The sequence below is a fragment of the Microtus ochrogaster genome, unplaced genomic scaffold (assembly GCF_000317375.1).
Source record: "Microtus ochrogaster isolate Prairie Vole_2 unplaced genomic scaffold, MicOch1.0 UNK4, whole genome shotgun sequence".
Lineage (NCBI taxonomy): Eukaryota > Metazoa > Chordata > Mammalia > Rodentia > Cricetidae > Microtus > Microtus ochrogaster.
In genome coordinates, this window is record NW_004949102.1 from 6,987,191 (window position 1) to 6,999,228 (window position 12,038).

General features: G+C 45.6%; 1 protein-coding gene across 1 annotated transcript in view; it reads right to left on the bottom strand.

The window, feature by feature from the left end:
* Nucleotides 1-6,863: 6,863 nt before the first annotated feature.
* Zc3hc1 (zinc finger C3HC-type containing 1) overlaps nucleotides 6,864-12,038 on the bottom strand; it is a 21,542-nt gene continuing 16,367 nt past the window's right edge. The window contains exons 9-10 of the mRNA XM_005365771.3: nucleotides 10,974-11,180; nucleotides 6,864-7,262 (exon numbers count right to left, since the gene is read on the bottom strand). Coding sequence (XP_005365828.1) covers nucleotides 7,194-7,262; nucleotides 10,974-11,180 — 276 coding nt within the window. The 3' untranslated portion in view covers nucleotides 6,864-7,193. The remainder of the gene's footprint in view (nucleotides 7,263-10,973; nucleotides 11,181-12,038) is intronic.

Below are 12,038 nucleotides of genomic sequence, written 5' to 3' on the forward strand. Positions count from 1 at the left end.
GTAGACCAGGCTGGTCTCGAACTCACAGAGATCCGCCTGCCTCTGCCTCCCGAGTGCTGGGATTAAAGGCGTGCGCCACCATCGCCCGGCTCATGTGGTGATTTTTTAAATTTTATTTATTTTATTTTTTATTTTTCTTGGAGGGGCGTGGTTTGAGACAGAGTTTCTCTGTGTATCCTTGGCTGTCCTAGGACTCTCTCTGTCGACCAGGCTGGACTCGAACTCACAGAGATCCACCTGCCTCTGCCTCCCAAGTGCTGGGATTAAGGAGGTGCGCCACTGCTGCCTGGCTTTAAGTAGTGATCTTATATATTTAAAAGCTGAGGGGTTGTGCCAGCCTGTTACACAGAGAAACCCTATCTGGAAAAAAAAGTTGAGGACCATGTGTGGTGGCACACACCTTTAATTTCAGCACTTGAGAGGCAGAGGCAGGTGGATTTCTATGAGCTAGAGTTCAACCTGGTCGATGTAGTGAGTTCCCGGCCTCCAGGGCCCCACAGTGAGACTGTGTCTCAAAACAACAGCAACAGTACAAAAATTGGAGTCAATAGAAATGACTATTGGATTTTTTTCTTGTTTCTTTTCTTTTTTGTTTTTTTAAAAATGTATTTTTTTTGTTGTTGTTTTTTTCAGGGGTTTCTCTGTGTAGCCCTGGCTGTCCTGGAACTCACTCTGTAGACGAAGCTACCCTCAAACTCAGAGATCCACCTGCTTCTGCCTCCTGAGTGCTGGGATTAAGGATGTGGGCCACCACCACCCAGCTGATTTTCTTTTCTTATTGAAATTAAAAAACTGGCAAAGACAAATAACAAAATTTTCCATCTTAGTCACTTTTACAATAGGGCTATCCACACATATATAAATGTGTAACAGATTTCCAAAACTCTCCAGAGCTCATCTTTCAAAACTAAACTCCACACACACGAACCATCTCCTCATGCAGGCTATGACCGACTGGCTTATCCCACTAAACAGCACATTCTCAAGATTCATCCATGCTATAGGCTATAACCAGATTTCCTCCTAAGGCCAAACATCTTTTCACCATATGAGTATACTACATGAAATAATCCTTTAGGTTTTTTTGTGACAGGGTGTCACGATGGAGCCATGGCCAGCCTGGAACTCACTGTGTAGATCACACTGGCTTCAACACATACAGCTCTGTTGTCTGAGGTTTCTGTTCTGCCAGGTTTCTGAAGTCATTAAGTCCCAAAGAAATCACACAAATGTTACATTAGTTATAAACTGATTGGCCCATTAGCTCAGGCTTCTTATTAATTCTTATAACTCACATTAGCCCATAATTCTTGTCTGTGTTAGCCACGTGGCTTGGTACCTTTTTCAGCAAGGCAGTCACATCTTGCTTCCTCTGAGCCTGGGTCATGACTACAGATTTAAACTTCTCTCTTCCCAGAATTCTCATTGCCCCACCTCTACTTCTTGCCTGGTCACCCACCTATACTTCCTGCCTAGCTACTGGCAAATCAGCATTTTACCAAAAATAACACAAGTAACAGGGTAAAAGACCATTGTCCCACAGCCCAGCTCCACCTGATTCCACCTCCTGAGTGTTGAGATTAAATTCATGTGCCATTATTATTATTATTGAGACAGGGTTTCCCTGTAGCTTTGGAGTCTGTCCTGGAACTCACTCTGTAGACCAGGCTGGCCTCAAACTCACTGAGATCACTGAGATTCATCTGCCTCTGCCTCCCAAGTGCTGGGATTAAAGGTGTGCGCCACCACCATCCGTCTTATTTCTTTTAATTTTCTGTGTATGAGTGTTTCTCCTCATGTATGTTTTTATGTTCCATGTGCACGCCTGATGTGAGGTCAGAAGAAAGTGTCAGTTCCTTTAGAACTGGGGTTAAGGACCATATGGGTGCTGGAAACCAAACTTGGGTGGGTCTTGAGATCAAAAAATACTCTTAACCACTGAACCATTTCTCCAGGCCTTACAATAATCACTTTAATAGTATAGTCTTGTATAGCTCTTGTAGACCAGGCTGGCCTCGAACTAACTCACAGAGATCCGCCTGCCTCTGCCTCCCGAGTGCTGGGATTGTTTTGGTTTTTTGTTAGAGCCTGTGGGCCCCAACATAGATAACTGTTTTCCCTAACTGGACTGGTACGGAGGTGCAAGGAATAACTAGACATGGCTTACACGGTCATCACAGAAGGGCATCTGGCATCTCAGGGTTCTTCTCTCCTGAAGATATCTCCGTGTTTATTATCCAAACAGCTTTTATACCAACACATAAACTGAGCGGGGAAAATACACCAGACCTGTCTCTTAGGTAACCAGGTGAATGGTGTTTTGTCACGTCCACAGCTACCTGTCTGCTGTGTATGCTAGTTGTCACTTAGGCTTGAATCAGCATCTCTATAAGGCATCCTCCAAATTACAAAGAAAGGAGCAACAACATCCTGACCCTTTGTTAGGCAGAGACAGCCTGCCTGCAGGGCTACGTGACCACCTCAGATGGGGCCTATGGCTTTAGCGCCTGGTTGCCACACTATATAGAAATATGGGCCTACAGTTTTTTAGACAAGGTTTTTCTGTGTAACGGTTCTGACTGTCCTGGAAGGCAGCAATATGTTAAACATTCTCATGCATCTGCCTTTTCTTCTGCTGAACCTTGGTTGGGAAGCAGACAGTTGGTAGGCTTGGGAAACAAACTTGAATGCTGGCCCTCATTTACTGCCTAGTGACCCTGAGCAAAGTACTAACTTAGGTTTAGCATCATTTGTAAAAGAGAGACAGTGACTGTACTCACAGGATTGTGGTAGGGCTTAAATGATGAAAATAAGACTAGTGTTTACGTAAGTGCCTGAAAAAGTGTGGTGAGGTCAGTTTTCAAGAGTTCTTCCTGCTGGGCGATGGTGGCGCATGCCTTTAATCCCAGCACTTGGGAGGCAGAGGCAGGCGGATCTCTGTGAGTTCGAGACCAGCCTGGTCTACAGAACTAGTTCCAGGACAGGCTCCAAAGCCACAGAGAAACCCTGTCTCAAAAATCAAAAGAGTTCTTCCTGCCCATGTCCCTCACACCGCATGAGAGGGGAGACTCCAGCCATGACCTTTGCCCTGTCATCACTGAAAATGGCTCTAGACAAGCCTTACAGTGGTGGGGACCGCAATGCACCCGTCCTTTCTATTGGCTCTTATTGGGCTGGACAGGACTGGCCTGGAAGTGGACACAATATGAAAAGGAGACTTTTGTCTGATCTTGGCTTCTTCGTGAGCACAGTTGAAGACCTTCTGTGGAGATGAATCTTGAGTTCCTTCTAGGCATTCTATTTTGGGGTCCCTGGCTACAGCTGCCCACCACAGGAGGCAGTAGACTGCTCTGACTCTCCAGCTCTCTACGACCTGACCGCCCTGCCCAAGGCTGTGCATGTTCTGTCCTCTTTTGGCTTTAGCCACGTGCATCGATTTACCCCAGGGAGGCACTGGAAAGAGAAAAGGGTCAAAGATGGAAAGAATGGTCTCCTGAAGGGCTCAAGTGTGGCCTTCTCTCCTGAGGGCGTGGGTCAGCCGATCCAGAGGATGGCTATATAAAGCCAAAGAAAACCCAGAATAGGCAGAGAACTAAAAATAGGCAGGAAAACTTGAGGAGGAGGAAGCGCCTGAGCTCTTGGTGGTGGTCAAGCTGCACAAGCAGCTGCTTTTGTTGCTAAAACAGAACTGGGTGGAAAAGATTCAAGAATCAGTTAGGAAGGGCTTACAACTGTCTATGGGTGCAATGAGCAAATGTGGAAGGCCCCCCAAAACAATCTCCCACTTGGTGAGTCTTTTAAAGTAGGCTAAAGTCTAAAAAGAGCTAGGAAAACGGTATTTTATGAACGGTTGCAACATGATCTTCCTTTCTAGCACGAGAGGCAGAGCTTGGTTTAGGGCTTGGGAGAGGAAAATCACAGAACCATGAGGCCTGCAATTCCCAGCTGCATCGCAATGGAAAGAAGAGAAGGCTGGGAGGGTGGAGCAAGGTTTCACTCCACCACATCCAGCTAGGACAGAGCTACTTAGAGAATATCTTTGAGGGGCTGGTGAGCGGACTGAGTTCCTGAAGGTAACAGCCAGAGTTGTCCTATGTCCTATATATATACATATACATACACACACACACACACACACACACACACACACACACACACACACACACACACACACACACACACACATATATGTGCAGGCACACACATACCCAAAAACTATATAAAACAATCAAATCAGCCAGGTGTGGTGGTACATGTAATCCTAGCACCTGGGATGCTGAAGTAAAAGGATCAGGTTCAAGGTCATCCTCACAGCCATAGTGAAACAAGCCTGGGTTATATGAGGCTTAATTTCAAGCAAACACATAAAACAACAAAAAAACAGGGACAGAGGACCTGGAGGGATGGCTCAGTCCTTCCTAGCACTCACACTGCAGCTCAGTTGCAGGGTCTCAGGCGCCCTCTTCTGGCCTCCACAGGTACTGCATGCACATGGTACCTAGACATACAGGCAGACAAAACACCCATATACACAACTGGTGAAAACCCAGAAAAAGCAAGCAAACAAAAAATCAGGATCAGTGAGATGGCTCGGGGGGAAAGGGGCTGTAACCTGAGGTCGGTTCCTAGAAACCAGAGGACTGACTTCTGTAGGGTTGACGCCCACATGCTTCCCAGGTCTGAGTGTGCAGCTCACCTGCAGAGTCTTCTACCCCACACTTCAGAACACCGTGTTTAGACAGGAATCTTCCCGTGGGGCGGAAGTCACTAGACTAAGTGTAAGGCAAGGTAGGATTGGTTTCAGGTCAGTCACTCCAACTCAAGAGGGAGTAGAGGGTTCAAACCTGCAGCCGACCGAGGATCCAGGGGGCTCTCAAAACTAGGAAACGATTGTCATCCTTCAGCACCTGAGTTGTTAGATTGGTTAGATCGTAGCCTCAAGGTCACTTTTGATTCCCGGCAGACAGACTCTTCGTCTGTGTGCACGTGTGGCGCACAGGTAAGGAAATTTTCCATTTTACTTTTCTGAAACAATGCTCTCACTGAACTTGGAGATAACAATGCAACTCCAGCTGGCCCCTGGGATCTTCGCCCCATCCCCAATGCCCACCGTGCTTTTATGTGGGTGTTGGGAATCCTAACTCAGGTCCTTGTGCTTTTGTGACAAGTTTTTTTTTTTTTTTTTTTTTTTTTTTTTTTTTTTTTTTTTGGTTTTTCGGAACAGGGTTTCTTTCTCTGGTTTTGGAGCCTGTCCTGGAACTAGTTCTTGTAGACTAGGCTGGTCTTGAACTCAGAGATCCGCCTGCCATCTCCTCAGTTTCTCACCACCCCCTTTTCACATCCAAATTGATCAATGGGACATTTCTATCAAATCTTGCCCCACTGCCATGGCCGCTGCCTCACCTCTTCTGAGCCTGCCTTGTCCCCCACTGCAGAGGGTTTGGAGGCAGTAGCGTTCATTTCCTGGGCTTGAAGGACACCCCTCTGCTCAAAGCCTCTTGCCGCCGTCTTCCTTCCCCACAGACTCAAACTCTGCCTCCTAAGTCACGGAAGACTCCAGTCTAGCACAGTTTTCAGTCTCCTTGCTGACTCAACACAAGGCTAGCCCAGAACACCTGCCCTTTCTGGAATGTGCCCAACACTGAGGTCATTTGCTCTATGTTCCCTGGGTCCCAAATGTCTTTGTTGGTTTTGTTTGAGGGAGTGGGATTGATCTTTAGGGCGTCAGGTGTACTAGGCGAGCGCTCTTCCTCTGAGCTACACCCCAGCTGCTGGGTGTTTTCTGCTACTCTTTTTCTCCTTCTCCCCATCCTGTACCCCAACCCCTTTCTCCTACCCTCACCTCTGGAGTAGCGTCTATAGGTGCTTGCTTTTTCTTCATTCTCTCGAGCGAGTCAAGTGTCTAGGACCAAGTCATGCAGGACTATACTTCCCCACACGGAACTACACTTCCCTTGAAATTATCCAATTCCATTTGTGAGCACTAAATTTTCCCCTTCTTTCTTTCTTCTTCTTCCTTTTTGAGACAGGGCTTCTATGTAGTTTTAGAACCTGTCCTGAAACTACCTACTGTAGACCAGGTTGGCCTTGAACTCACAGAGATCCACCTGCTTCTGCCTCCCAAGTTCTGGGATTAAAGGCATGCACCACCACAGTCTGGCATCTTTGCTTTCTTTCTTTTTTTTTTAAGACAGGATTTCACACTGTAGCCCAGGCTAGCCTTTAACTCCCAATAATCCTTCTGCCTCAGCCTCCAAGCAACTGGAGAACAACAGGTGCAAGCCACCATGTTGGCTTAACTTAGTATTTTATGTTTCCTAGAGTCTCCGAGAGTAGATAAATCGTATGTGAAAAAACGTGTTTGGAACAATGAGAAATCTGGGATCTGGGCATGCTGGGAATCATACCCAGAACCTTGTCCACTCCAGATACATGTTTAACCAAGTCACACCTCCATATCCCTCCTAATTACAAATTTAAATCTAGACTAGTAAGTGATATTCAGGGATTAGCTTTTGTTGGACATAATCTATAATAAAGAAGTCATATTTCTTAGCGATATCAACTAAAGCAAAGCTTGGATGGAATATGATTATTGTAATAATTTTCGGGGCTGGAGAGATGGCTCAGCAGTTAAGAGGACCCGGGTTCAATTCTCAATATCCACATGGCAGCTAACAACTGTCTGTGACTCCAAGATCTCACACCCTCATACATACATGCAGACAAAATGAAAATAATTTTCTCCTTGGGGTGCAACTCAGCTACACTGGTTCTAAGGTCCCAATGTAAACCAAAGTTAAATTCTATGACCCCCCCCCCCGGAGCCCGGGAGGGAGAAAACAATTCTCCAGTGGCAGAAATCTTAGCCAGTGCTTTATTAACAGACACTGTTGTCACATTGCCGGGCGAGACTCTCAGAACACTGTGCCCGCAGCCCAGCCACCGAAGCGGAGGTCTCGTCCTCGGTCTTGAGGCTGGTTTTGGAACTCCGCAGTCCTCTGACAGAACTGGGCTTGCTGTTTCTTACCCTGTCCTCATCCCCGCATGGCATGGGTCTCCTCTTCATGCAGATGGCAAGTTTGTACTTGCGATTAACCAGAATGAAGAAAAGCAACATCAGTTAACCAAAAAGAGAAGTCAGGCTTTTTTTTTTTTTAAAGTCACCTTCATTAGTTCTGTCTGGAACATTTTCAGGAAGAGCATAAAGACTCCCATTGCCGGAATATTCGGAACACTTTCCTTGATTTTTCAGAGAGACTCTGTAGATTAAAAAAAAAAAAAAAAAGCTTATTATCAGAATTACATTCCTCATAGAGACAAAAGATAGGCATAGCATTAGGGCTGTCTTGGTAAATTTCTCCTTAGCTATGATCAAGGCATATGTAAGATTGAATAAAAACTCATTTTGGCCGGGCGATGGTGGCGCACGCCTTTAATCCCAGTACTCGGGAGGCAGAGGCAGGCAGATCTCTGTGAGTTCGAGACCAGCCTGGTCTACACAGCTAGTTCCAGGACAGGTTCCAAAGCCACAGGGAAACCCTGTCTCGAAAAACCAAAAAAAAAAAAAAAAAAAAACAAAAAAAACAAAAAAACAAAACCAACTTGTTTTATGTTATGTGATATACATAATGCAGAAGCCTGTGTTCTACTGTCAGCCCACTGCTAACCCTCTGTGCATCGTCACCTGTCCCCATCCTCGTCTGTGACGATGGCACTCCTGACCCACCCTGAGTGCAGCACAAAGCCTGCACTGGCTTACATCCAGGTCGTTTAATTGGACGGACCTAGCTATTTCCTATGAACAATGATTTGTGTGGCACCCAGCTGGGGTTAACTGTATCATCAAAGTTTGAGAAATAAAACTTAATGACCTCCAAAGAGTTCAAACTCTACCTTGGCTTTCTCAGCTTCACGTTTTAGTCAACAGAACTAAACCAGCAAGGCCCTCTCACTGCGTCTCGATCATACCTAGGAAACGTCCTGAGATTTTCTGAGACGCGGTTACAGGGAGACAAAGCAACTCACTGAAAAGTTCTCAGTCACAACACTTGGTTCTACCTGCCTGCGGGTGACAATAAGAGCAGATATTCTGACTGGCAAGGGTCCCAGTGACACTGCAAAGGGTACTAGCAAGATATCCCTCACTTTATGAAACATGCCATTTCCACTGTCTCCTTACCCACCCTCCTTAAATTTATTTATTTATTGGTTTTTCAAGAAAGGGCCTCACTATATAGCTCTGGCTGTCCTGAAATTCACTATGCAGACCAGGTTGGCCTTGGTCAGTTCCTGCCTCCCAAGTATTGTGTGCCACCATGCCTGGCTCCTCAAATTTTTTAAAGTTACATTTATTTGTTTCTTTGTATGTGTAAGCACATGCCATGATGTGTGTGGAAATCACAGAATAACTTGCAGAACTTGGTTCTCTCCTTCTGCCATGTGGGTGCTGGGATCAAACTCTGGTCATCAGGTTTGGTGGTTAAGTGCCTTTACCAGTCTTAAAATACAAAATAAACAAAAAAATTTCTTACCTTTTTCTAAAAATAAAGCAAAAAAAAACAGAAGCTGGAGAGATGACTCAGCAGTTAAGAGCACTTAACTGCACTTCCCGGACCCAAGCTTGGTTCCCAGCACACATACCAGGTGACCAAAAACCATGTGTAACCTCAACTTCAGCAATGTGCACACACATACCCACATGCAGAACACACACACACAGAACCCTATGTGTAATAAAAATAAATCTTTAAAACAAAACAAAAAATGGGGTTGGAACTGAGACAATGGTTAGGATCACTTGCTGCTCTCGCAAAGGACCTGAATTCAATTCCTAGCATCTACATGGTGGCTCACAGGTATAATTCCCAGGTATTCATATGGTACACATTCATACACATAAAACTTTTTTGAGACAGGATTTCTCTGTGTAGCCCTGGCTGTATGGAAAGACTAGCCTTGAACTCATAGATCTGCTGCCTCTGCCTTCCAAGTTATAGAACTACAGGTGTGCTCATGCTCAGATAAAATAAATCTTAAAACAAACAAACACAAGTATCTTTTTTTTTCAGGAGTAGGAGTACAGTTCCAGAAGGGAGTTCTTCCTGGGACTCAGAGGACGGAGGGTTTACTGACTTCACTGACAAAGCTGAACTAAGCTGAGAACCAGTGTAAGCTCTCCGTTCCTTCCACAGCCCCACTAAGCCCTCTGCCATCCAGTCACAGCAGCAAGGCTAAAAGACAAACTGCCTAAGAGGAATTTAAAAGCCTAAGCCAGGGCCAATTATACGTTAACTCTACACACTGAGCCCACAGGAGGTTTCTTTGTAGTACTTTAGTGTGACAGTGACAGACAGAAAGCTTCTGTTGTTGTTTGAGACAGCTCTCACAATGTCACCCTAGCTGTGCTGGAACTCACACTATAAACCACACTGGCCTCTGACTCACAGAGATCCGCCTGCCTCTGCCTTCCAAGTGCTGGGATTAAAGGTTCATGCTACCATGACTGGCACCAGAGAAATATCTTTAAAAAACAAAACAAAAACCAGCCAAAATATTATTTCTTTATTATTTCTTTCTTTTCTTTTTTCTTTTTCTTTTTTTGGTTTTTCAAGACAGGGTTTCTCTGTGGCTTTGGAGCCTGTCCTGGAACTAGCTCTTGTAGACCAGGCTGGTCTCGAACTCACAGAGATCTGCCTGCCTCTGCCTCCCGAGTGCTGGGATTAAAGGCGTGTGCCACCACTGCCCGGCCAAAATATTATTTCTTGAATCTGAGGACAGAAACAGATTTATGCTAAATCTCCAGTTTGAGTGGTGGGTCAAACAGCTGTCTTTCTATACTTTTATATTCCCAAATCCCCGTTTCTGTTGTAGTTTTTTGGAATCAGGTCTCCTATAGATCAGGCTGGCTTCCAATGTGTGATCTGTCTAAGCCTACTGAGTGTGGGCATTACTGGTGTGTACTGACATGTCTGACCCAAATATAAAACATTTTTATTACATATTTATTATGTGTATATGCATTATTTAGTGGGTGCACATGCATGTGCATGCATACCACGGTAGACCACGTGGAGGAGAACTTCCTGGAGTTCCCTCTTTTTACTGCACGGGTTCTGAGTACTGAACTTAGGTCTTCAGGCTTAGCAGCAAGTTCCCTTACTGAGCCATCTTGCTAGGCCCCTGACCTAAGTATTTTTAAATTCAAAAAAAGACAGACAGATTTTGGAAACCCTTCCTCTACTTACTTATTGAGGGCACTAATGATATACTTTGTTGGACTTTGGTATATTTATAGCTCCCTCTGGTGGAAATCCTGTGAGACTACCATGAAATTGGGAACCATGACAGGCAAGTATTTTTTTAAGGCATAAAGTCAGAAATGGTTACATTTATGCCATGCTATGAGGCAAACTGGGCCTGGAAAGAACCCAAAACCAGTTCCCTGGACTCTCCCTTTCACTCTTCGGCTCTGCATGTTCTCAGGTCTGCAGCAGCAGCAGCAGTCCTGGCTGTGAGAGCTAACGCTGGTCCAGAGCACGTGCCCAGGTGTGGAGAGCAAAGTAAGATGCTGAAATGGGAGAGTAAACCATGGTTTGGCACCCGGATCCAGAGCTCCAAACAGTTAACTAACTGGCCAGACTCCAAATGCAAGGCACGGCGACCGGCAGAGAGCAGCCGTGCCACAGCTCGAGGCTGGGCAGCTGCCATCCGTCTATTTCTGCTGCTGTATCCCTTTCCTAACAGGAGTCATTGCAGCTGCAGGAACAAAGACTTTACCACAAAGTCATGGAATGCCATATGCTCAGCGGATGAGAAACACGGAACCACTCTGGGCTTTGCTCCCGAAGACAGAAGGAACCTAAGCTGACTTCGGAGAGCTGAAAGCAGGCAGGTACTAACTACGGGGCCAGCCTCTGCTGCTCATCCCACAAACAACAGCGCTACATACACGCTGGGCAATGGCATCTTACCATGGGGTCCATCTCAGGTGGCTGGTTAGAATGCTTGTGGGCAAGCAGGATGGCCAACACTGCCTTCCAGCCTGGCTCCGCTGGAGAACTGGCATCCACCTCCGCTGTCCCATTCTCCTTTGTTTCCTTGGCAAGTGTGATATTTACCCAAGGGCACCAATCTCTATGCTGGGAAGTGGGATCAAAGAAGCTTCGGGGAGAGGTGTCCTGGGGGAGAAAGGAGAGGCACAGTCTTATTAGGATAGATGATGGGTCTGGTCAAGGAGAAGCTGCAGCCACTTAAGTTCAGAATCACACAACTGCCCACACTTCTGGTTCTTCTTGATTACTATCTCACCTTTGTCATTTTGAGATAAAAGTCAGGCTACATAGGTGAGCTGGTCACCGTACTGCCTCAGCCTCCCACATATGCTCTTTAAACTGTTGTTTCAATTCCCTCTCATTCTTCAGATCTCTAGCCCTGCCCCCTTTCTGTTGAGATGAGGTCGGTGTCAGTGTGTAGTCCGGGATGGCTTTCAATTTGCCTCCATCTTCAGCCTCTGGAGTTCTGGGATTACAGGTGTGACCACACTAGACTACTGAACCTTCTTAAACATAGAAAAGAACGTTTGGAAAATCACTGGAAATAACCCCAAGAACTAAAAGAATTGCATGGTATTAAAAAGTTTCTGGCCGGGCGGTGGTGGCGCACGCCTTTAAACCCAGCACTCAGGAGGCAGAGGCAGGCGGGATCTCTGAGTTTGAGGCCAGACTGGTCTAAAAGAGCTAGTTCCACGACAGGCTCCAAAGCCACAGAGAAACCCTGTCTCGAAAAAACAAAAACAAAAAATAAATAAATAAATAAATAAATAAATAAATAAATAAATAAATAAATAAAAAGTTTCTGTAGAACAAAGCAAAATATCAGAGTGGAGAAAGTCTAAGAACAGGAGAGTCTGTGCCAGCTACAATTCAGACAGGGTATACCTAGAATACATAGACTTCAGACAGGGTATACCTAGAATACATAGACTTCAGACAGGGTATACCTAGAATACATAGACTTCAGACAGGGTATACCTAGAA